The 27,254-nt window shown below is 41.7% G+C and overlaps 1 protein-coding gene and 1 long non-coding RNA gene across 2 annotated transcripts in view; both read right to left on the bottom strand.

Moving 5' to 3' along the window:
- Positions 1-12,987, bottom strand: part of LOC118767014 — a 116,996-nt gene extending 104,009 nt beyond the window's left edge. The window contains exons 1-4 of the mRNA XM_036510920.1: positions 12,900-12,987; positions 10,392-10,453; positions 8,858-8,909; positions 6,075-6,149 (exon numbers count right to left, since the gene is read on the bottom strand). Of these exons, the coding sequence (XP_036366813.1) occupies positions 6,075-6,149; positions 8,858-8,909; positions 10,392-10,453; positions 12,900-12,987 (277 nt within the window). The remainder of the gene's footprint in view (positions 1-6,074; positions 6,150-8,857; positions 8,910-10,391; positions 10,454-12,899) is intronic.
- A 2,405-nt stretch (positions 12,988-15,392) lies between these two features.
- On the bottom strand, positions 15,393-26,386 carry LOC118766849. The gene is made up of 3 exons (XR_005002759.1): positions 26,163-26,386; positions 17,360-17,364; positions 15,393-15,402 (listed from the first exon to the last, which is right to left on the bottom strand). It is a non-coding gene; the product is annotated as an uncharacterized LOC118766849 (long non-coding RNA).
- Between the last annotated feature and the right edge of the window lie 868 nt (positions 26,387-27,254).

Raw genomic sequence — 27,254 nt, 5'->3', positions numbered from 1 at the left:
AGCTTCCCTGATTAATAAAGGCAAATAAAATGGTTTGTGTAGAAGTAATTGGTTGTTTGTTGTTAAAGCGATCATGTGTTTTCTGTGCTAAATAATGTGGTGGTTCATGGTCCTTTTCAGAATCAGAGGTGTAATTTCAAAAGCAAGATGTATGATAGTAGCGTCACGTATTAGATTGTCTAAGGCTGTGAAAAACAAGCTGATATATTTCTATGCTGGTACTATATTTAGGGTTTTCTGAATAAGGAGACAGATGACAAATACTGTTACCGAAATAGCATTTTATTTTAACATTAATTTGATAAATTGAAATCTTACAAAATGTTTTCTAGAATTGTTCCGACAGATTTAGATTTTTTTCTCAGGATAGTTCTGGCTTTCTACGTCGCCTCTTTTGTATGGTTTTCAAATATCTTCTGATATACCAGTTTCTTTTAACGATAGACATACTTGAAAGAAAATATTAGTTAAAAATTCATATAATTTCTTGTAATTCACAGACATATTTTCATATGGAACCGAATTTAATTTCTATTCAATATTTACTGCACACAACGCAGGTTAATTCTTGACCTTGGACATACGGTGGACATGGCAATGAACCACAAGAAGCCTGTACAAAATATAATACGGCTCCATTTTCGTTTTTTCGCACCTGCTGGATCCGCCTCTGGTGCATGATCCACACACTCATTTCTAGCCGGCCTTTTTCTTTATGATTACTGGACATCAAATATCCTGAATACTCAATCGTCCAACCAGGGTAACACTTTGTCCTGGCTGGTAACATCATAACAACAGCAGGTTGTCGTGTCAAACAGACAGCACACGGAACGTTGTGTTGGTGAATTGATTCAGCGTTAGCAAAAGAAAAGAGTTTATTTGAGTAGAATTCCAGTTGATATTCAGTGCCATAAATCCAACCTCCATCTTCATGTTTTGTTGTATAATTGGCCCAAATGGGGTCGTTAGGTAAACACAAGAGATTACTTCCGCCACCTGAGTGGTCGAACCATTGTCCACCAGCCACACCTACAATTGGTAAGAATAAATCAAATAAAAAAGATATAATCAAATAAAAAAGATATTAAGCAAATCTCTCTATATATAAACGGCAGTTTGTCTGTGCGTGTTTCTGTGTGTCTGTTTGCTTGTACCCTCATCCTGACCACGGCTTTCAACCGATTCTGATGAAACTTTACACACACATAGCCCAATGTCATAATTCAAAACTAACACAGCGAAAATTTTGAAAAGTTCCCCCAGTTCTGAAAAAATGGATAAATTCGATATGGGGTCGAGAATCAGAAACAAACCACAGACTGTCTAGGGTGCGCAACTCCACCTTTTAACTCTCAAACAAAATTTACCATAATTTTTTTCCATTTTTTGGCTATTTTTGGCTATAACTCTCTAAAAATGCTTTATAGTTATTTCCCTTACAAACCCGAGCAACGCCGGGCGATACTGCTAGTTATATATGAAATAACGGAAACATTCATAACAGTTTGACCTTAAAAGAAGTCATGTTTAGTCACGTGTCAACGAATTGTGGTGTATGTGTAGTGTTTATATGAGTGTAAGCTGTGTGTTGCTGAATGAGAGTGCGCATGTTTTCGCACGTGTGTGTTTGTCTTCTCTACATATATGTGTGTGTGTGTTTGTTTGTGTGTGTATGTGTGTGTATTTGCGTGTGTTTGTGTGTGTCTGTGTGTTTGTGTATGTGCGCGTGTGTGTGTGTGTGTGTGTGTGTGTGCACGATTAGGTAATCGTGGTTGTGATGTGTATTATTACGTATGTTTGAATGGGGTAGATGTGTGTGTGTGGATGTAAACAAACGGAGAAAGGAAAGGGATTTTGTAGCGCATGTGGTCGTGATTTCCCGAAATGGAAAAGATGTCGTTCACGTTTGAACGGGAAAATTGTTGGTGATGGGAATTGCATGTGGTTTGAGTAGAACAATACGAGAGACGGCGATATGCGGAGAACTGGTGGGTAAGAGGGGATGAAATACTGTTGCAAAAAAGGAGAGATCAATCGTTCTTTCTAACGCACATGGGCATTGCTCTCTATTTTAGAGCAACCTATTTTTCTCTATAAGCGCAGGAGTGGAGTGTGTGTGGTAAGTAGCCTGCCTACCAACCACATGGTACTGGATTCAGTCACACTGCGTGGCACCATGAGTAAGTATCTTCTACTATAGCCTCGAGCCGACCAAAGACTTGTGAGCGGATTTGTAGACGGAAACTGAGAGAAGCCCGTCGTATGTATATATATGTGTGTCTGTGTTTGTCTCCCCAACATCGCTGGTGTGTTTACGTCCCCGTAATAGCGGTCCGGCAAAAGACACCGATAGAATAAGTACTAGGCTTTCAAGGAATAATTCCTGGGGTCGATTTGCTCGACTAAAGGCAGTGCTCCAGCATGGCCGCAGTCAAATGACTGAAACAAGTAAACAAAAAAGAGCATATATATATATATATATATATAGAAAATAGTAAAAAGTGAAAAAACTACAGAAGGCTTGTTTAAAAGGTTAAATATTATATATATAAATATATATATATAATATAATCTCAATTTCGCCGTCGAATTAAGATTAATTTGAGATAAGCTAAAATCTCACAGCCATATCAGATTTCAGCATAGCCCCATCATTTTCCTTTTGTAGTCGCGTGTTGCATATGCAGCTGCGCATGCTCTGTACAGCTTAAACACATGGCGGTCGTTTTAACTATCAAATTATGCTGCATCACTAACAACTGAAAAATTCAAGATTTACCAGCGTCCATATTCTCAGAGTTTGTTTAGAATTTACACTCAGGAGAATATTCGTAATCAAGAGAAGCGAATGCGGATTTGCCATCAGAATAATTACAGCGGGATGGTTAACACTAATGATTCTTTGATGTTTATTGCAACGTGATGCTGTTAGCCGAACCATTCATTTAGTGTATGAGGTGAGTGTTCAGTGTATCGAGTTTATTTGTGTCTTATTTTGTGGAGAGGTGGGGGGGTGGGGGTTGTGATTAGATTTAGGATTGGCAGCACCAATACTCATTTATACTGCCTTTTGAAGGATTCATCTTGTAAATTCCACACTCTCAGAAATCTTAGAATAAAGATTTTGTGATATTTGTAAAGTAGACGATAAATAAGTTTTATAAGATATGGGGTAGGTAGGAATGGAACGGAAAGCTTCCTGATTAATAACGGCAAATAGAATGGATTGTGTGGAAGTATCTGGTTGTTGTTGAAAGAATCAGTTAAGTTCTGTGCTAAGTAATGTAGCGGTTCATGGCTCCTTGTCAGAATCCGAGTTGTAATTTGAAAACCAAGATGTCTGAGATAGTAGCGCCAAGCATTATATTTTATAAGGCTGTGCACGAAAAGCTGATATAATTCTATGGTGGTACTTTATTTGGGGTTTTGTTGAATCATGAGACAGAAGAGAAAATACTGTTAAACGAAATAGCATTTTCTTTCAACATTGAGTTTGGTAAACTGAAATCTTACAAAATGTTTTCAAAATCATTCCGACAGATTTAGATTTTTCTTATTTTTGAGGATATTTCTGGCATTCTACGTCGCATATTTTGTATAGCTTTCAATATCTTCTGTAAACTAGTACAACAGTTTTATTGTAACGATAGACATACTTTAAGGAAAATATTAGGTAACACAATTAAAATTTTATGTTATTTCATGTAATTCACAGACATATTTTCATATGGAACCGAATTTAATTTCTATTCAATATTTACTGCACACAACGCAGGTTAATTCTTGACCTTCGACATACGGTGGACATGGCAATGAACCACAAGAAGCCTGAACGAAATATAAAGAAGCTCCATCTTCGTCTCTGTAACCTGCTGTATCAGCTTCTGGTGTAGTCCACGCACACATATTTATATCTGCCCTTATGATTATGATGTTCGGCCATCAAATATCCTGAATACTCAGCTGTCCAACCAGTGTAACACTCATTCCCGGCTGGTAACATCATAACAACAGCAGGTTGTCGTGTCAAACAGACAGCGCACGGAGGGTTGTGATTATTAAGTGATTTAGCGTTAGCAAAAGAAAAGATGGCATTGGTGTCGTAATACTGTATTTGATATTCACTGCCATAAATCCGACCACCATTTTCAACTTTTGCAGTATAATTGGCCCAAATGGGATCGTTGGGTAGACACAATAGATTACTTCCGCCACCTGTGTTTTCATGAAATTGTCCACCAGCCAAACCTTGAATTGGTAAGAATAAATCAAGTAAAAAAGATATTAAGCAAAATTATATATGAAATAACGGAAACATTCATTACAGTTTGACCCTTAAAAGGAGTCATGTTTAGTCACGTGTGAACGAATTGTGGTGTATATGTTAGTGTTTATGTAAGTGTAAGCTGTGTGTTGCTGGATGGGAGTGCGCATGAGTTTGCAGCTGTGCGTTTCTCTTCTCTTCATGTGTGTGTGTATGTGTGTGTGTTGTACGGGTAAGTATTTGTGGTTGTGATGTGTATTGCATGGGGTAGATGTTCGTGTGTAGATGTCAATAAACGGAGAAAGGAAAGAGATTTTGTAACGCATGTGGTCGTGATTTCCCGAAATGGAAAAGATGTCGTTCACGTTCGAACGGGAAAATTGTTGGTGATGTGAATTGCATGTGGTTTGAGTAGAACAATACGAGAGACGGCGAGATGCAGAGAAGGTGGGTAAGAGGGGATGAAATACTGTTTAGCCGACCATAAGGGCGTGGCTGGCTATATCCATCGGTTGTCTCGGACGAGTCAAGCCTATCACGAGACGGGCCTACCACATACTATAATATTATGATCACACAGATTTTATTTCATGCAAAGCACGAACTGAGGTGGGGTGAATTTTGAAGCTCATTGATGGCGTAGTGCTTAAGAAGAATGGACAGCGGAAAGGCGACCAATAAAGGATATGTGTAGGGTTTATAGAGAGCAGATTCACAATGGATGCGAGGTTGGTTAGAGAAGATGTGGGAAGCAGTAGCTTTGGATTGGAAGTGTCGGCGTTACCTTACCAAGATACACTGGACAATTAATGAGGCGACGTGGCGCATGAATTTTGAAGCTCATTGATGGCGTAGTGTTTAAGAAGAATGGACAGCGATGTCGGCAACCGTTAAAGGACATGTGTAGGGTTTATAGGGAGCAGATTCACAAAGGATGCGAGGTTGGTTGGAGAAGATGTGGGAAGCAGTATCTTTAAATTGGATGTGCCGGCGTTACCTTACAAAGATACACTGGACAATTAATGAGGGGAGGTGGCGCATGGAAATAGAAAGGTTTAGGGATAGGACGATTTCGGTAAGGCGGAGAAGAATAGAAGTGCAATATGTACTCACTTGGGTTCTCTCAGTGGTACTTAGTCCTCCATATGATTCTTAATAAATACAGCCCTTAGTTAGCTTTGTCCATTAATTACAGTGTGTGGTTTGTCCAGTCCACATTGTACATTCTGCGTTCATATCATTAACCATTTACAGTCACTGTCATCAATTCTAATTAGACCTTGTTCAATTTAGTCTATAACAACAATCAATAGTCAATTTAGTTAATGTTAGTCAAGCTGCCATTCTTCACCCGTGGTCATACTCGTACAAAACACCATCCGTAGCCAGTACAATTTATTACCAATTAGCAGGCTTGGTATTTGATATCTACACTCCATACCAGTCAGCCAGGAGTTCTTGATCGCTATACTGGACCCCAGTCTAGTCCCTATCTATAATTTAAGTACAGATGTCTATATTCTGTGGTTAGACAACATCCTTTTCATCTGGTCAACGCTAGACAACCTATAAAATTCTGATTTGACCAAATACCTACAAAGGAATAAGCAGTCTTGTGCAGACTCTATATATCGTTTCAAATGTGATATATCAGAGATGATTGCTGTGTTGCGTGTGAGTGCGTGTGCGTGAGAGAGGGGGGAGAGAGAGAAGAGCGATACAATGAGAAAATGAGAGGTATGAAAAGAGAAAAGAGAAAGATAATGAGAGAAGGAGTGGACAGAAGTATAGTTTAGTTTGTACTAACCGTCATATACAAGGCTTGAATAAGGAGAACAACTTGTTCTGCCCCACCGTGTATACAATGATCCGGGACCAGGTTCTGTGAAATTAAAATGAAACAATTTAGTTTAAAAGAAAGAATTCTTGAATCCTATACAAAGGAAGTTGTTGGCTTGGAAGGAATTGATAGAGAGGAGAGAAATTTAAAATTTAAGAGAAAAAGAATGAGTGAATGATGAAATCGAAAAAGAATGAAAGAAGTAAAGGATTCGCTAAGAATAAATTTTAAAGGAAGAAAATTAGTCATTGTCTATTGAGCCTGTTGTTGACGTTGATGTCAACGAATTGAGAGATTAATCTCAGAATATCAGAATGTGTATTTGGCTCCCTTAAGAACGGATGTTTGGATTGTAGTTGAACTTGGATGTGAGTATATATATATATTTGTGACCATAATGATGATAAAGTTCTTCTTTATAGATATGTAGGCCATATTGTCAATTCTTGGCACCTGATTGGTCAATTACAAATATCAGCTTGGTGTTTGGCGCGAATCAGGCCATCATAGCTACAATATGGAAAGGGCTCGAAGGAATAGCCATACCGCGTCATCCATCGAGAGGGATAATATTAGCGTACGGATCTTGAGTGGAGGAGTCCATTCGGGAAATATATTGCAGTCTCCACTCATCTTAATCTAGGATGAATGGGAAGGAGTACAAAATATGCGTGTTCCAGGACCCCGAAGCCGGTCCAGTAGGGATCAACCATTTATAATTGAGAATTAGACTGTCAAACCCGGTCGAGACAAAGAGCTATATCGGTGTCTCCTCAAGAAAGCTTCGTTACTTCGGAGGCATACACTTGGAAGTAGGTTGGAAACTCCACCGTGCAGGTGTGCCACCAACTATGTCAGCACAGGCGGAAGTGAGATGCTCACAATCCCTAGCTTTCGGATTGGATTATGAAGTGAATCCCACTAGGTATTAAGGGATACCTCCTCAAGCTCAAGCAGAATGAAGGAGTGGTGTAGCTGCTGGTAGTAAATGCACCAATAGCGAGGCCAAATACAAATGCTTCCTTAACAAATTCACTGCAGCAGCTTTAGATATATTTTGGGGTAAAGTCATTTGTCTTACAAGGAGACTTCCGTGCACACTTTGGCGCTGATAACCGCAAGAAGTATTGATTGGGTGGAATGGCGTCACACACCTTAATGGGGTGGCCATACTAGTCTTCTGGCAGGAAACGGACTCTCTATGATATAGTTATCGTTTTAAGACAGGATTGTTTATAAGGGTACTTGGAAAGAAATGCTTAGTGACAGAAATTCTTGATAGATGTTGTCGTCTCAGTCATCTTTGATTCTGTGCTGGACGTTCGGGTAAAAGGAGTGGAGAGAGTTGTCAACTGATCACTACCAAGATGTCTGAAACCGGAAGATGCCTACATTTGGGAGAACCTAGTAAATTGGTAAGTCCAGTGCGACCTGCAGAATAAAGTTGAAAGCAGTAGTGGATGATGGAATAAGAAACAAAATTGTGGATAATATTGCATCCAAATTGAGAGAGACCCACATGAATAAACTTTGCATCGAAATCGATTAATGATTGTATATATTGTTTCGAACTAAAGTCACTGAAAAGTGATAAAGCTGCTGGAGAGAAATACGTTCGTCTTGATAATTTTAAACCCTTAAATACTCAGGGTATTTCTGAGTGACCCATGTATGCTAGGTGGAATGGGGCATCAGGGAAGACACGAGGGCAATGTCAATCCGGGGTAATAATCACAGATTTTTTCAAGACAAAGTCTACACTACATGTCTAGAAAAGATACGTAGGTAAATGGTCGCGTCTAAGACTACTGTCCTGGACGCAGTACACCCGACCAGATATTAGTTCAAAGCAGATCTTCGAGAAAACGTTGAAATATTTCCAAGGGGAATACGCTGTAGACCACGTGCCGTGGGGCATGTTGCGGATGGTTTTACCAGGAAGGCGAGATTATTGAGCAAATTATTATTCCTGTAAAATACTTGTACGGATGCCCAAATGTTTGAATTTGTGCAAAAGCCGAATGTTTTCAACATGGAGTTTAGACTTCACTAGAAGAGTCCATTGTTAGTGCTTCTCACATTACTTATGATCTGGTGAGCATGGCTCAGCCATTGTGCGAGCAGTATCTGATTTCGTCTGTAGGGGTCGTTGACCGCTATTTGCAGACGACATGCTGCTATCTGACTCATGTAATGTTCACTTTCGACACGCATTCAATGGGTTGGCTGCCGAGTGCTCCAAGGCAGGGATGACTAACACACACTCTGCAGGAAAGTGTAACATCGTTACTTCGGGAATCTATTCACGAGTGATTGGAAGCACAAGACTGAAAGATTGCTAACTTCTAGATATAAACGCATTGATGCGCTAGGTCGGGCATTCGATTCTCAGACGAACAATGGTTGGTACACTTATCGACGAAGCGCTGCACTCACACACACACACACTCATATACACACAATTAATGTCATAGTATAAAAGAGTAAATTTTATAAAGGAAATTATTGTAAAGTAAAATGTATTTTAAAAGAAATTTAGACTAGTGTCTTAGTATATATTACTGAAGAAATATGGATAGTGATGTAGATTCAATTCAACTTTGGTGAAATTATAAATCGTTAAGGAGACACGGGTGAATAACTTTAGCTAAACACTGTAGAACTGGAAGCTGGATACTTTATAATATTAATCTCATTCCTGAACATTTCTTCAAAGTTATTGTCTTATACAATATAAAATTAGTTCTTACTTGGGGTGTCATCAGGTTTATCGTCGAGAGATTTCTTGGAGATGACACGGTTCTGTGGAAAAATAGAGAGTATTTATTATCGTTTAGAACTGAAAAGAATGCAATACATGACAACATTTTCGGACAGCATTTTATGAAGATGTGGGTGACGTCGACATTGTCCATTCCACCAAATCTATTATATCGTGTTACGTCTTGGAGATTTGCTGCAACTGCATGCCTTTCTGTGAATCTGGTATTTCATTATTTCATGCTTGTATATGGCAAAGCATACACATTACATAAACAGCTAATATCCCTGTTCATTGTCAAGAGTAGACTAATTTTGCTATCTAAAATCGCTGGTAGTTTGAAGACGACTAGAAACGTAGACTTGCGCATTCTGCTGACGCACAAGAGAAGCCCGACGCCAACCTTTCATGTACGGCGTCCTAATCCGCTGTAGGACTATTCCACTGCGTCCTTAGGAGAATCTGTCAAGGCAATAGGATGCAATATTTAAAAGTAGTTTGAATTTATGCAAAGCTCTATTGCCTTGATATTGTTTAGTATAGTTATCCATCATGATCACTGAAGAGTCGGGTATTTCTAGCACTGGTGAATAATATTCCGGATTGAAGCTCGAAGGTCAACATATCTTTTGGCGTTCAATGGAATATCACAAAAGTTTGTAAGAAAAATGTTAGGGAACATATATAGTAGGTTATAAATTGACTGCATACGAAAGGGATGAGGATTAGATATTTTGTACACGGGTGCTATATAACTGGTTATTCACTCCTTAAATATAGTGTGTATATGTAGATGTATATATGTAAGTGTATAAAAATTTATATATATATATATATGTGTGTGTGTGTGTGTGATTATATATATATATATATATATATATATATATATATATATATATATATATGTATATGTTTATACATATATATATATATATATGTATTTATATTGGGTTGCATGGAAAGCTCGTGCCGATTTTTAAAGGAATATAAAGGGCCAATAAATACTTGCCATTGCATTTTAAACAACCAAATATGAACCATTTTGTAAAACTATGCTTCTCCATCTTTCCATTAACTTGAAAATACCCTCTTTCCAGAATTGAGGTGGTTTCATGGCAAAGAATTCATCGAGGTATCTTTTACGTCATTCAAGGCAATTAAAATTTTTACCATTAAACTATTCTGCAAGAGGCCTGAATAAGTGGAAATCCGAAGGTGCAATATCTGGCGAATATGGAGGGATGGAGTAACACATGCCAGCCGAGCTGCAGCAATTTTTGTCTGGTTCCCAAAGCATCAAGTGCCGAAAATGAACTTTCTTATCTTGCATTTTAAAGTGTTACAAAATTAACACCTGTTATAGGAACATAAACCTTCTTACACGAAAAGATAGCTTAAACTGCGCCCTAACTGCGCACACATACATAATACATACACACATATTCACACACAAGCACACATACATACCTAAATAAATACATGCATACAGACATACATATGTTAACACAAAATCCATGACTTACCGTTTTTGATGGGAGCACAATATTGACGGTCTCAGGACAACAAAGCAGATCAAGAAGGGAACCTTTAATAATTGAGAATTAAAACGTCAAAATTGTTAGATATAATCTGCCTGTAAGATATAATCGGTGTCTCCTCTACAAAATTTCCTTTCTCCGATAGCGTACACCTGGATATAGGCTTGAAACTCCACTACGCAACTGTGGTGCCAGCAATGTCTGCACAGGTGGGATTAGGATACTCTCAATCTCCAGCTTTCGGATTGTATTATTGAGTGAAACCTACTAGGTGTGAGTGTTCACCTCTTGAAGCTAAGGCTGAATATGAAGGACCACTGTGGCTGCTGTAAGTATATGCAGCAAACAACGGGGTCAAATACAAATCCTTCTTAAGCAAATTCACCTCAGCTTTAGATATATTTGGGGCAAAGTCATTTGTCCTGCAAGGAAACTTCAGTGCACACCTTGGCACTGATAACCGTGAGAAGGATTGATTGGAAGGAATGTCGTCAGTGAACTTAATGGAGAGGTCATAGCAGCCTTCAGTGCAGGATACACACTCTCCTCTCTATGGTATAGATATTATTTTAAGACAGGGATATTTATAAGGGTGCCTGGTATAGAAATACTTGGTGACAGAGGTTTGTGATAGATTTCGGTCCTCTTTCACTCTTTGCTGAACGAGTTGTCAACTCGTCACTACCTAAATGTCTGAAAACCTGAACATTCCTACAATCTGTCGAACACTGGAAATTGGTAAGTCCAGTGCGACCTACAGAATACAGTTGGAAGCCGCAGTGGATGCTGGGATCAGAAGCGAAAATGTGGAGACTTTTGCATCCAAATTGAGAGTGACCATCCGGAATGAATTTGGACATCGAAATGGATTCGTGATTGTATTATTTCCGTCAGGTTCTTCTTCGGTTGAACGCTTATTTGAGCTAAATTCACTTAAAAGTGATAAAACTGCAAGTGAAAAGCACGTTCGGCTTGATATTTTAGAAACCTTAAATACAGATGGTATTCTCTGAGTGACCCATGTATGCTAGGTGGATGGGACCTCTGGAAAAAACACCAAGGCAATGGTAATACGGGGTGACAATCACAATTTTTTCAAAAAAAGATCAAAGAGTGTATTCTAATTATAGAAAAGTCTACATATGATGTCAGGAAAAGATATGTAGGGAAAACGTCGCGCCCAATATTACCGTCCGACACGCGGTACACCTGACCAGATAGTCATTCAAAGACAGATCTTCCAGTTCCAAGGTTTAGACGCTGTAAACCACGAAAAGGCACACGATCACATGCCCTGGGGAATGTTGTGGATGGTTTACCAGGAAGGTGAGTTTAATGGGCAAATACTGGTTGCCATAAAGTACTTATATGGATGTTAAATTATTGTATTTATGTAAAGTCGAAAGTTTTCAACGTGAAGGTTTCACTTAGTTGAAGTGTGCATTGTTAGTGCCCCTTCTCACATTCTTTTTTGTGATCTGGTTGAATATGCTCAGCCATTGTGGTAGAGGTATCCTAATTCATCTCTACGTGATCGGTCGACTGTTATTAGTAGACGACATGCTGCTTGGTACAATTATCGACGTAGCACTGCATATATACTCATATACACAATAAATGGCATTGTATATTAGAGTAACATTTTATTTAGGAAATTATTGTAAAGTAGAATATATTTCGAAATAAATTCAGGCAAGTGTCTTAGTATATACTATTGTGGACATGTGGATAGTAATGTGGAACTAATTCAAAGTTGTGTGAAATTATAAACCATGACTTAAGGAGACACGGGTAATGACTTTAGCTATAAAATTAGTTCTTACTTGGTGTGTCATCAGGTTTATCGTCGAGAGATTTCTTGGAGATGAAACGGTTCTGTGAAAAAATAGAAATAGCATCATATAAATAGAACTTCAGGTATTTATTATCGTTTAGAACTTAAAACAATGCAATAGATGACAACATATTCGGACAGGTATCATTGCCAACACTACATCTCAACACCTTAGGAATCTTCTAGAAGGCGCTTCAATCCAGTTAAAGGATTTTCTGAACAATATCAGACAATACAACTCTGCATTTCAAATGACATCGTTTGGTGAATCTAAGAAGATAGATAAACATGAATTTACGCCGACGTCAAAGTTCAAGGGCAAGTCTATCCCCTCATTGGATTTCTCTGGTACCCGCGAATGAACAACCACAGTTCATCCAAATTTACTCTATGAGTGATGTAGGACAACAAACCGACGTGAGGTGCCAAAATTTCCGATGATGGGTCGTGTTAGACACAGCGCACACTGCTGCAAAGGAGAGTATATCCACTGACAGCTTTTCGGTGCGTTCAAAAATCACACAAACCCCACCCAATTTTGCATGACAGGTTAGGGCCTGAAACACTCCAAACGGACGCATAGCATGTTGCTTAGTCGAATTAGCCCTGCATTTACTCTACAAATGTTTTGTTGTCAATGTTGCACTTTCCCATATCACCTGTTTCAAAGATGGAACGTCTTAGAGATTGACATCTGCAAATGTAGAAAGGTCGGTACACTAACACGTATTCTTTCCAACTGTTCATTAGCATTGAACAGGTACACATGGAGGCACAACTTGGTCCTTAAGGTTATCTTCAATGCTATAAAGAACCAAATTCACCTCAACAACACTGAGGAAAAACCGTTAAAAGTACCATCAAGAGATTTCATTACCATCGTGCGACCAGGTCAGCGGATCCGTTTCAAGAAAAAGATCAAGAAACATCCTGAGAGAAATGAAAAGTGGAACGGCTATTGAGAGGTAACTGCAGATTTACCAGGGTGCCAGGTTTTCTTTCCCATCCCAGTATCGAAAAACACAGATATTTTGATGTGGTGTGAAAAAAGTTGTAAATATAGTCGAGCTAACAGTTCCTCATGAAGATAATATGGACGCCGCTCGGGCTCGAAAATTGAACCGTTATGAAAACCTTGAGGAATGTGAAGACGCAGGCTGGAAAGTGGAACATTTTCCTATCGAAGTCGGATGGAGACGCATGTTTCTTAATAATGTCGCTTATTATGCAGTGTACAATGTTAAAATTTTATGTCTGTTACAGTTAAATTCGATTATTATAATTTGAAAAAAGGGACTATTTATTGCTTGTTTTGAAGCAAAATTTGTTTTAATTCCCCCTTGCGGGGAAACGTTTTACTTTATTTATTAGTGTTTTTACACAATGGAAGGTACTGTCGCGCGTAGGGAGAGTGTATCTCCAGTGCCAAGTACCAGTAAGGATTCTGTAGTGAGCAGAAGGATATTAGAAGAGCCAATAAGGAGCTTTGCGGCTGCCGCCGGAGGAAACTCAAGGAAAATTGATACAACCAATTTGAAGGCAAACCGAGAGCTGTTAACAAAAGAAGGGACCGAAATAAAGGTGGTCCCTCCTCATAGCATCATTAAAGATGCACTCGAAAGGACTGTAATTTTCAAAACATATAATGTTGAACAGAAAAAAATTAACTATGTCAATGACAGAAGTGTAGAAAAATATTTAAGGCCAATTTGGAATAACATCACATATTTGGCCAGAGGAAAAAGATATGCAGCTGTTGAAGTGAGGATGTCAACAGTGGAACAGGCGCAAAAGTATTCTGTGGAGCCTCTTCGAACGGATGAGGTAGTACTGTTGCCATTTTATATGGGGAGGAGAACCTCCCGAATAAAGATAAGCTGTGTACCACCGGAGGCGGACGCCGAATGGCTAGTAGCGGCAGTACTGTATGACCTAGAGGAAGAAATCACACTGCTTTCTGCGGAAGTAACAGAAGACAAAGTCTGGCTTGGCCAAACAATAAAAATGCTGATCCAAGCAGAGCCTATGACCCTAGAAAAAATTCCAGAGGTCATAGATACAATGGGTACGAAGTTAGTAGTCATGGTGGAAGGTAGAAAACCCAGATGTTTTAAATGTGGATAGAAGAGCCATGTTAGGTCCGAATGCCTGAGTGGTGAAGAAAAAGAAAAAGAGAACAACATTGAAGAAGACTCGGAAGATGAAACTACAGAGAATGGAAAAACAGAAGAAGAAAGCACAGAAGAAGAAAATGAGAGCGGAAATAAAGAAGAGACGGAATGGAAGAGAGCTGGTAGCAAAAGGAAATTAAAGAGAAATGTTAAATCATTGGCAAAAATGCAAACTCAAAGAAGGCATGAAAAAGCCAAAAAATCAAAAACAAAAGAAATACGAGAAAAAGAAGTTCTATATATGGCGGTTCGAACCTCAAACTCGAGATTAATGAGCCAAATACAAATTAAAAAACTAAAAAGAACTGGATGCAAAAACGTTAAAGACGGTTTCGAAGTCTACCACGTAGACAGAACGTCTTACAACGTTCTAGCAAATGACATCGGAGTGATGTTGGCTTAATTAAAACGACTCCACGAGCCCGAGAAAAAGAAAAAGAGGCGGACCCACCTCCGCCTTTTAGCGAAGACATAAGAAATTGAGGTAAGACTTATGGCAGTTCACGTTGGATGTTTAAATGTGCGTGGCCTGACGGCGGGATGGAAGCAAGGTCGCTTCTTAAACGACGTCATGTCACATAATTAGGATGTCATTGTTGCTACTGAAACCCGGTTAAAGGGATCAAGAGGACTGCTCCCACTCCTGGACGGATACGAGAAATTTATTTCTCCAGTCCACCGGCGGGTGGGTGTGGGGGTGTTGGTCCTACTAAAAAGAAACCGGGTTTCAGAGAAGAAGTTAATTTTTTGTGACCCAGAGGGTAGGCTGGTCGTCTTCGACCTGACTTTAAGTTGCGGTAAGAAAATCAGACTGGTGGCAATTTACGCCCCCTACAATGGTCAGTCTGAGTATTTCCGAGACCTAGAGAAGTTTCTTGGTACGTAGTACCCATTAGTTTTGTTAGGGGACTTTAATGTTATTCAAGATGCGCGCGTGGATAATGGTGGCTCGAACCAAAATAGAATACCTAATGCCGGTCTCCGGGATCTACTAAGTCGCTTTCAGCTAGTAGATCCATACAGACTTGAATTCCCGAACACCCCAATGTGGACATGGTTAAGTGGTGACGGGTCTTTTAAGTCCTATATAGATAGGATGATTCTAATTAGAGAAACAGATAGATCCATAGCTAAGTGTCCACAGTTCCACTTGGTCAGCTACAGTGATCATAAATTGGTCACTTGTAAGCTGAACCTAGATAAGTTACAGAGTAGAGGATCCGGTTACTAGAAACTCAATAAGTCCCATTTGGCGAACGAAGAGTACAGAAGCCGGATTAAGTTACTGATACAGAGGGCTTTAACTGGTACCATCATTAATAATAAATGGTGGTACGCCCTCAAAAGAGCCATTAAATTTGAGTCTGTTAGATATAGCATAGGTTTAGTGGCAAGAGAGCGTAAGAGGGAACTAGAACTGGTTAAGGAATTAGAGGAAGCAGGGTTGACTGGTAGTGCTGCTGAGGCGAAGGCTAAGAGACTGGAATTAAACCAGCACCTCGAGGCCAAACACATGGGATGCATTATCAGGGCTAGACTTCGTGCAATGGGGAGTGAGGGGATCAATGCCGCTGGATGGGCTCGGGTGATGGAAACCCAACGTGGAAATGATTCCACAATTCGATCTGTGGAGAACCTACAAGGCGAGATTGTGAACGAACCCGATGAGATGTGTCAGGCTTTTCAGGAGCACTTTGCACAGCTTTTCGGGAGGGGCAATGGATCGGATGGTAGGTTGGACCTTTCGGACTTCCTTGCCGGGCTGCCGCGTCTCTCGGGGCAGGATGCTGAGTGCTGTGAGGGTCCGATAACACCTCAGGAGGTGAGAGAGGCTATAACGAACTGTAAAGCTGGTAGGGCGCCGGGACTTGGTGGTTTGCCTTATGAAATGTACAAAAGTATGCCAGACTTGTATGGGAAAATTCTGGCCGGGGTTTACGATACTGGCAGTAGAATGGGTCGATTCCCAGATCTGTACGCAGGGGAGTGGTGACTGTGGTCAGGAAGGACCCAAACAAGGGAGATAAGATAGACAACTTTAGGCCCATCACTCTGTTAAACGCAGAGGTGAAGATTTTGGCCAAGGTACTAGCAAAAAGATTGGGGCGGGTCGCGAATACTCTGATCGGCAAGGCAAAAACCTGTGCCGTCCCCGGCAGAAGCATTCAGGACAATCTCCATCTTATACGCTATACCTTAGAAGGGTTTGGTAGTGATTCTGGTAGTGATTTTGGTCCATTTAGACCAGTCAAAAGCATTCGGTAGGGTTGACTAACGATACCTGGTGTCCGTGCTAGCACAGTTCGGGCTGGGTCTTGGCTTCTTTAGGTGGATAATCCAATTATACGACAACATCGATTCGATCGTTCGGGTGAACGGATTTCTTTCTAGGCCGTTCTCTATGAAGCGCTCGGTTCGCCAAGGATGTCCGCTTTCGCCACTTTTGTATGTGATGGCCTAGAGCCGTTACTGCGAAAGTTGAGCGGCATCCCGAGGGGCCGGCTGTTGGAGAGTCGGTTTCAGCATATGCGGATGACATCACCATTCTTGTAACCAAGATGGAACACCTACAGAGGGTAAGTGAAACAATTAAGGTTTACGAGACGGTGGCAGGAGCAAAGATTAACCGGGAAAAGTCAGTCGGCTTGCAACTCGGCACCTGGAGGGAAAGTCGATGCCTTTGGATAGCGTCGTGGGACGTTGGACGGAGGGCCCGGTTAAGCTGTTAGGGGTATGGTTTGGACCAGACCTCCAGGTAGAAAAGAACTGGGCAGAGGTATTGAGCAAGGTGACCTGCATAGTCAAGACCTGGTCTTGGCGGTGGCTATCCTTGAAAGGGAGGGCGGAGGTGGAGTGTATCGCATCGGTCATCATTTACCGCCTAACCGTCGTGCCCTGTCCCGGTTCGTGGTTGAGAAGCAGATCTTCCGCTTTTTGTGGAAGGGCACCACTCCTCTAGTGAGGCGTTCTCTGCTGCCAAAAGCCGTTGAATGGAGGACTGGGGATGCCTTGGCTGTTGATGTGCAAACATGCGCTGAGGTTGAGGTATCTCTGGCTACTCCTGAATGGTTAACAGGTGTGGTCTCCGCACGCGAAACGGATGTTTCCCAGGTTCACAAGTTTTAGTGGACAAGAAAGCTGGTTCCTTCGTAGAACGAGGTTGGGTACATGGTTTACGGAGTGCCGTAAAGCACTCCTACAGTTCCATCGCTCGGGTAATGCTAGCGGTTTTGGTACCACCACATTTTTCTATAGCAGGTTGGTAGAGGCTGGGAACGACGATACCCTAGAGGAAACCCTAAGTCTCGGAGATAACCAGTTAGACAGTCTGTTCCGAAGGACGTTTGGGCCGGGGTGTTTGGATAATTTCCAAAAATCCCTGGCCTGGCAATGTTACCGAGGAGCCTTACCCGTTCGGGATAAGCTCGCAGGACACGGTCGAACCACCACTGCCGACTGTCCAAGATGCGGACGGGATAGGGAAACTGGCCTGCACGCTATTGTTCAGTGTTCGGGAGTGTCTGAAGTGTGGGTTTATGCAGAACATCTGCTGTCAGGTTCGGGAAGAGTACAGCTGTCGTCTGAGTCAATTGTAAAAATTGACCCGCCGGATTTCCTCACGAAAGAAGATAAGCAATGTTTTCTCGCAGTAGTAGCAATAGCGAAAGAGGTGGTATGGAAGTCGCGAATGAAAGGTTTGGCGACAGGCAACCTCATCTCCGGTCTCGGGTTGGTGAGATATTTTATCTTCCTCCTTAAAAGGAAGGTGAGGCTGGAAAGAAGATGCCTGTCAAAGAAAATGTTCAAAGAAAGATGGTTGCATGTTGCGAGGGTGCTGGGAATGAAAGATTCCTCATGAACATGTCATAAGTCTGCATACAAATGTTTCAGTAGGAGAATGGGGCTCGTGGGGTCGGAGCGTAAGCCATCTCTCTGCTTCATCTCACGTGTGTATTTCGTCCTTTTGTATCTCATTCGATTTCATTCGATTTCATTATATTTTGTAAAATTTTAAAAGTCATATAATCATTGAGTGTCTGACCCCAATCAGGCTGTATTGTCCCCCTCTATGTTTGGGCCCATGTGGCTAATAAAGAAATTGGATGTAGAGGGTTTGTTGGACACAGCGTGAGACGACTGTTGTTATCGCTAGGCCTAACTCATCGTAAAGTCAATACCATCATGACTGATATCCAATCTACAGTGGAGAAGGCTAGCCACTGGATTTGGTTAAAAAGAGACGATGAGCGATGGCTAGAAGTATATTGAGTTCTTCATAACCAGCTGATCTAGCAAGCGGGGCCTCATATCAGTGAGGCGGGCCGGTGCGCATTGATGCCGTCGAGAGGTAGGCCCCGAAACGGCGCGCAATCTCTCCTGATGACCCCATACACTTGCTAGCTTCCGGTATACGGAGCTTTTAACTGGTAGCACTTGCATGTGCAAGTTGTTTGCAAGACATCTAAGACCTTGTGGTAGGGAACCACTGACAAACCGGAAAGACGGTTAGGCATCTTGGAAAGACAAGAGGACTGCTCGGAAAGACGAGCGGACAATAGGAAAGACTATCGACACCAGGAAAGACTGGTGGAGGCTGCGGACTTACGATCCTCGCCTTTGTAATATATTGTAACAGATATGAATGGATATGACAGCCCCACGATCGACCGAGAGGGGAGAATTGAGAATCAATCAAACCGAGTCAGCACGGAAATGACCTTGGAAATGAGTGCGGTTATTCATTCGAACAGCGAACGAAATGCAAACAACTTTGGATGCAAGCTGTGCTGTAGAACCTTTGCAACTGTGAGAGGCTTGAAGATACATCAGGGAAAGACTTGTGAGAAGAGGACAGAGCAGTGTGGATCGTCAGATCGTAAAACACGTGGCAAATCATCCCCGGACTCAAACCACAGCGGATCGATAAATGCTACAGCAGAGACCTCTTCGCGTGATGAAACTACAAGTCATGAAACTGGTGCATCGGATAATACTCAGAGGAAACCGAGGGTTTTGTGGCCTGCTGCTAATGAGAAAGTGAAATATAAAGAGTTTGAAAACAAGGTTTGTCGGGCTCTTTATAAAATGACAGGCTCTACAGTGGAGAAACTGGGCAAATTATCAAGCTCAATATACGATATAGGAAAAGATTTATTTGGAATAAAAGAGAATATCCGGCTAGAGAAAGGAAAGTGTGGACCAAGCAGAGGATCAGAAAAATGCAGCAGTTGAGGAAGGAAAAGTCCGACTTAAGAAAGCGATGGAGATGTGCTGCACTAGATGAGAAACCTGGCCTTGCGCTGCTGTATAACGATTTGAAGAGGAAATGTCGTTATGTGCAACGACATATCCGCCGATATGAGCGTCGAAAAGAAAGTAAAAGGACTCGGGGGCAGTTTCTGAAGGACCCGTACGGGTTTACTAAGAAGCTATTCACTGAACCGAAGAGTGGCACTTTATCGTGCACTAAAGAAGAATTGGATGCTCATATCAAGGATACCTACAAGGCAAGATCTTTATGGGAATTCTGTCGAGGAGAACAGTGGCATATTTACACAAATTACTAATAACAGCCATGGACCACTTCCACATTCCTGACAAAGTGATCAAAATAATGAGGATGTACTATGACAGTTTCGAAATGAGGTTTACGACTGGAAATTTTACAACAAATTGGCACCGATTGGAAGTTGGCATTGCTGCTGGCTGTACGATATCTGTCACGTGGTTTATCTTAGTCATGGAGTTGATTTTGGAAGGTGTAGATTTTTCGGAACAAATCGCCCATGTACAATCGCCTAAGAAAGCCTTCATGGATGACGTGACACTTCTAGCTACAGATAAACAAATCATGCAGAATGCCCTCTTGAGATTAGACGAACTTGTAAGGTGGTCAAGGATGCGATTTAGAGCAAAAAAGTCGCGTAGTCTGACATTTGTTAAGGGAGTGCAGAAAGAATTTAAGTTTCGAATATCTGAAGAAAGCATTCCAACAGTCAAGGAAGAGCCCGTCAAGAGCTTGGGACGAGTATACGCTGGAACATTGTCAGACAGAAGTCGTGGGATTGAAATTATGAAACAGGCCGAGGCTGGGTTATCAGCGATTGATAATTCGAAGTTACCAGGTAAATATAAAATTGATGTTTGTGACAGCACATAAGATCTCCTCAGCAGGATCAATGACTGTAACAACACTTGTGACCTGACAGGATGTATGGTGGGTAGCATGGATGTGGTATCCCTATACCCATCGATCGACGTAGATTTTGCGGTGGAGAAGTGCGTGGAGATGATCAACGAGAGCCAGGTGGAGTTCCGTAATGTCAACACAGAAGAACTGGGCCTCCTACTTAGACTGACATGTAATAATGAATACTTAGATAAGCATAATCTTAGTAGTTTCTGCCCCAGTAGATGTTTAAGAGGTAGACCGCCCACAATTACGTCTATGGCTAGGAAGACACATATAGAAAGGTGGCGCGGATGGACCAGAGCCATACGGAGCCCCGCAAATGTCCATCAGGTAAAGAAAATGATCGCACATGCACTAGGAGCTAGTATAAGAGTTACCCTAAAAGGCCACACGTTTAAGTTTAATAATAAAATATATGCCTAGGACGAGGGGGCAGCTATCGGCGTTAGTATCGCTGGTGATGTGGCTAACCTTTCCATGGTATGGTGGGACAGAAGGCTTAAAGAACGCCTAACACAGAACTCCATACTCGTAAACATGTACTCTCGCTATGTTGATGATATCAACATAGTGGTAAAGGCACCCCCACAAGAGAGTACTCTTGAAAGAGAAATAGAAACTAATACTATGGAGAGTATCCAGCAAATAGATAACTCCATCCTCCAGAGTATTAAGGTTACAATAGACTACCCCACTAAACACCCCAACCATAGACTACCAGTGCTAGACACTGAACTCTGGCTAGAAATTGTGAATAATAAAACCCAAATCCTTCATTCATACTATGCCAAACCTATGGCCTCAAAATACTTGATCCACCGGAACTCAGCCATTGCGGACAATGCCAAATTCAATATTTTGATGGCAGACCTCGTCAGAATAATGAGAAATGTGTCACGCATGTGCGAGCCTACAGAGTTAAAGAAACACATACGATATTTCATTCACCGCATGCAGTTCTCAGGTTACATCCATAAAGAAAGGATCAGAGTATACAAAGGAGCCATGAAGAAATTTGATAATATATTATGTAATGATAGGAATGGTATTTGCCCACTCTATAGGAACAAGTCATGGAACACTATAGAAAGGACAAAAAAGAAAATAGGGAAGGCCAACTTATGGTATGATAACCATAAATACCAGAGTGTCATGTTCGTTGACACCACCCCTGGAGGTGAACTGGCGTACCGCTTTAGAAGGACCCTAGACAAACTGAAGCTAAGAATTAACGTTGTTGAAAAGCCAGGCAACCCTATCAAATCTATAATTGGTAGAACCTATCCTTTTAGTAGAACCCCCAGTACGGATAAGTACTGTACTGTATGTAGATTTAGCCCACAAACAAACTGTAAAGCCAGGAATGTAGTCTATAGTATAAGATGTATAGAGGGACGATGCAGTAACAAGACGACATACGTAGGGGAAACGGCAAGAAGCATAGGAGAGCGGGTAAATGGACATTGGAGACAACTCAAGGAAGGTAAAAGCTCATCGATTCTGTACCAACACGCCGAACAGAAACACGGGGGATCAATCAATAACATACAAATTAAAATATTGTCCACACATAGAACAGATGCAACAATTAGACAAATTACAGAAGCTACACACATAATAGAAAATAAACGTAGCCTGAATAGAAAACTAGAATGGAGCACTAACACACCACAACATGTGACGATAGAGGATCCAGAAAACATAATAAATACACAGATAAATAAACAAATAGAAATAAATAACTATATATATATATATATAAATGTATATATATATATATATGTATATATATGTGTGTGTATATATATGTATATATATATTTTTTTTTCAATTCGATTTATTATTGTTATTACTAGTATTGTTGTTATACATACATACATACATACAAGCATATGTAATGATAATAATAAGTAGATGTAAACATATGAACAAAATAAGAATAAACAAAAACAACAACAACAGAAACAAAATACCAATTACATGAACGTATATAAACAGAAGATAGAAATATTACAGGCATCCCCCCACATACACACACTATATAAACATAGACGCACATAGAGATATAAGCATGCGCAAATGAAGACATACAATAGAAATACAAAAAGGCTTACGGTTAGTAAGGAGAGACACAAATAAGAAAGAAGAAATCAAAGGACCACTGATGCGGTCACAGGAGTGTGACGAAAGAACTCTGGCCGAAATAAGATTAAGATTAATGTAAAAAATAAATAACACTGAAGCAAAATAACACCAAATATGTCAATATGACCATTCCGAAATATAACAATATCTGTTTCAACACACGACTTCACGTAAAAAATCTTGCACAACAAATATTTAAACGTACTATATATATATATATATATATATATATATATATATATATGTATGTATGTATGTATGTTTAGGTGTGTGCGCCTGTGTTATTTTATGTGTATACGTGTGTGATGGATCGTACGTGTGTGTGTGCTGTATAGGAACATATGTACATGGTTCATGCATACATCCTTACATCCATCCATCCATCCATCGGTACGTACATACATCCACATATTAATACATACATACGTAAATGCATACATACATACATGCATATATAAATACATAAAGACATAAATATATTAATACAAAATCCATGACTTACCGTTTTCGATTTCTCTTCCATTTTTCCTATTCTTGAATCTTGATGAAGATTGACGATCGTCAGAACGAGAAGAACCCCAAAAGTTATGAGAGAAGAAATGGAATAACGCTGCGAAATATTCCTGAACTGTTGTGCGAAATCCATTCTGGTGAAAGTTGTCGGTCGTACGTGATACTTCGTGTGGCTTCAACAAAAGATCGAGATGCGAGGTTTAAGCTGAAGACCTGTAACTGAATTCCACGTATTTATTGAGCGCGCAACAACCCAGCTCTGGCATAGATCTTATCGTAAATTTATGAACCAATGCGATTGGTGGAACTGTAAAAGCGGGTGTGAACTTGTCTGACAGGTTTAATTATTGGAAAGAGATGGTTTGATATTGTCACACAATAATTAGCAAAATATTTTGATGAATGAGAGACACGTGTAAAGTGAAATGATTCCTGTTTCTGGATATATTATGATATATTTATTTACTAATGTTGTTATTTAATTTTCTTTGTTATTCTTGGGAAGCTGTTTTAATATTCAGGAGTGGCTGTGTGGTAAGTAGCTTGCTTACCAACCACATGGTTCCGGGTTCTGTCTCACTGCTCGGCATCTTGGGCATGTGTCTTCTGCTGTAGCCTCGGGCCGACCAATCACTTTTGAGTGGAGTTGGTAGACGGTAACTGAAAGAAGCCTGTCGAATATATGTATATATGTATATATATATATGTATGTGTGGGTATATGTTTGTGTGTCAATGTTTGTCCCCCCCACCATCGCTTGACAACCGATGCTGGTGTGTTTACGTCCCCGTCACTTAGCCGTTCGGCAATAAGAGATCGATAGAATAAGTACAGGGCTTACAAGGAATAAGTCCCGGGGTCGATATGCTCGAGTAAAAGCGGTGCTCTAGCATGGCCGCTGTCAAATGACTGAAACAAGTAAAAGAGTAAAGAGTAAAAGAGTGAGAATATTTCGTTCAACCAACAAATACACAGACGCACACACACATACACACACACACACATACACACACACACACATACTCACACACACACATACTCACACACTCACACACACACACACACACACACACACACACACACACACACACACACACAAGCACACATACACAGTAATCGCAAGACTTAATCTAATGAAGTCTAATGTTCGGTTTGGATTCTTCACAAGAAGCGTTAATCTGATTAGAAAAGTTTTATGTGAATATGAAAATCAAAACCTATCAATTCCCACCCACCCACACATATATACACACACACATATATACGTTCATACATACACACACATACATACACACACACATATATACATACATACTTTCATACATACAAGTTTTTATGCATGTGTATATGAATGTAAGCATGTAAATATCTATAGACACATTCACACTTACATATATACACACACACATATATACTTACATACATATATACTTACATACATACATACATATGTACAAACGTACATACGTGCAAGCATATGTTTGTGTGAGTGTATCTTTATATGTATGAATGTATAAATGTATGTATGCATGTATATATGTATATGTGTGTGTGTGTGTATTAATAGATAGATGAATACTTGCATATATACATATATACACGCACATGTATGTGTGTGTATCTTCGTATGTATGAATGTATGAATATATATATTTATGTATGCATGGATGCATGCATTCATGCATGTGTGTGTTTATATATATATATGTATTGATAGATAGATGATTACATACATACATACATACATACATACATACATACATACATACATACATACATACATATATACATATATACATATATACATATATACATAGGCAGACAGATTTTTTTGTTGTCTGTTTCATTCATTAGACTGCCGCCTGGACCAGTTTTTAAGGGAACTAAACTCCCTCAAGGTCTATTTTCGTTGTAAGCCTGGTATTTACTGTATCATTTTCTTACGCAGGGCCACTAAGTTACGGGGATGTAAACATAACAACACCGATGGTGAAACGGTGCTGGAGGAAACACCGATACGCCCGCACCCGTATATATGTATATATAAGTATATACTCTTTTTTTTACTCTTTTACTTGTTTCAATCATTTGACTGCGGCCATGCTGGAGCACCGCCTTTAGTCGAACAACTAGACCCTGGGACTTAAACACACCAGCATCTGTTGTGAAGCAATGCTAGAGGGACAAACACAGACAAACAAACATATACATACACACACACACACATATATATATATATATATATATATATATATATATATATACAACCGGCTTCTTTCAGTTTCCGTCTACCAAATCCACGAAAGATGGCGATCCACGCCCGGTCGGGACGAAGCCAGAGGAAACTGGTGGAAGTCCGAAGCGCCTCTGACGTGCAAATCGATCGTCGGAACCGGGTGTAGGGGCGAAAGACCAATCAAGCCGTCTAGTAGCTGGTTCCCTCCGAAGTTTCCCTCAGGATAGCTGGCGCCAGCGGGAGAACGACACGCAATTCCGTCCGGTAAAGCGAACGACTGGAGGCCCCGAGGACGTTGACGGCCTCGATCTACTCTCGAACTCGGAACGGGCGAAACGGGCCGCTCCTCTCCCGATCGGAGGCGGCCGCCATTATGCGACGACGAATGCACGGTACCAAGTGGGCCACTTTTGGTAAGCAGAACTGGTGATGTGGGATGAACCGAACGTCCGGCTAAGGTGCCCTACGCTTCGCCCATTAGATCCCCGAAAGTGTGTCGGTCGATATAGACAGCAGGACGGTGGCCACGGAAGTCGGAATCCGCTCAGGAGTGTGTAACAACTTACCTGCCGAATCGACCGGCCCCGAAAATGGATGGCACTGGAGCGAGCGACCGATGCCGGACCGGCCGGGCGACAGGTTGCGCGATCGCCGGCGAGGCGACTTTCCTATTCCCGGTCGAGTAGGATGGCGCCGCGGCGTGCATGGAAGCCGCGGGCGCGAGTCCGGGTAAAGCCGACCGCGGGTGCAGATCTCGGTGGTAGTAGCAAATATTCGAACGAGACCTTCGAAGACCGAAGTGGAGAAGCGTTCCGTGCCAACGGCGGTCGAGCACGGGTCAGTCAGTCCTAAGAAGCGGGCGAAATCTTTCACGAAAGTCGCCGGATCCGTCGTTGTAAACAAAGAACTTCCAGTTCATCGTAGTACGCGGTCGGCCTCGCATCGAAAGGGAATCAGGTTAATATTCCCGAACCCGAACTCGGAGAGTGCACGTCCGTCGGCGGGAACGCGGCGTGCTCTTCCTAGCAGCGCGTCCGTCGTCGAAGCCGGCGGCCGGTCGAAGCAGCGGCAACGCAAGCGAGACCGGAGACGTTGCCGGGAGCCCCTGGAAGAGTTCTCTCTTCTTCGTAAAGGACCGCGTCCGTGGAATCGGCTCGTCCGGAGATAGGGATATGGTACCTGTAGAGCGCCGCGTCTCGGGCGGCGTCCGGTGCGCTCTCGGCGGCCCTGGAAAATCCGGGTCCGTAACGAATCGCAGCTCTCGAGTCGGTCCGTACCCACCATCCGCAGCAGGTCTCCAAGGTGTACAGCCTCTCGTCGATAGCGCCAATGTAGGTAAGGGAAGTCGGCAAAATGGATCCGTACCTTCGGAAGAAGGATTGGCTCCAAGGACCGGGTCGGTCGGGCCGTGTGTGTCGCCTGGCTCCCGCGCGGTCGCGTCGCCGTTCGCTCGGCGTCGCGCCGCCGGGCGCCGGAACACGTCTTCACGCGAAGCGGCGGACCGGTACGGGGCTGTAGCGTTGGCGTCGGACTCGGCATCCCGGTGCGCCCCATTTTTCCGACAGTCGTCGCTGCGTCGGCGGGCAACCCGCTTCGCTCCTTCGGTCAACGCGGGTCGGCTTCTACGCGCGCGTACTCTCCCTCCGCTGCGCTGCGTTCCGTCGCGCCGCCGCCTACGGACCTCCCGGTCTGGAAAGCGCGCGCGTGGCTGGGGCGTTGCCGCGGCTGCCGGAACCTCGCGCGCGCCCTTCTCGAG

This window comes from Octopus sinensis, linkage group LG18 (genome assembly GCF_006345805.1).
Source record: "Octopus sinensis linkage group LG18, ASM634580v1, whole genome shotgun sequence".
In the NCBI taxonomy this organism is placed as follows: Eukaryota; Metazoa; Mollusca; class Cephalopoda; order Octopoda; family Octopodidae; genus Octopus; species Octopus sinensis.
This window is presented reverse-complemented; position numbering and strand designations above follow the sequence as displayed.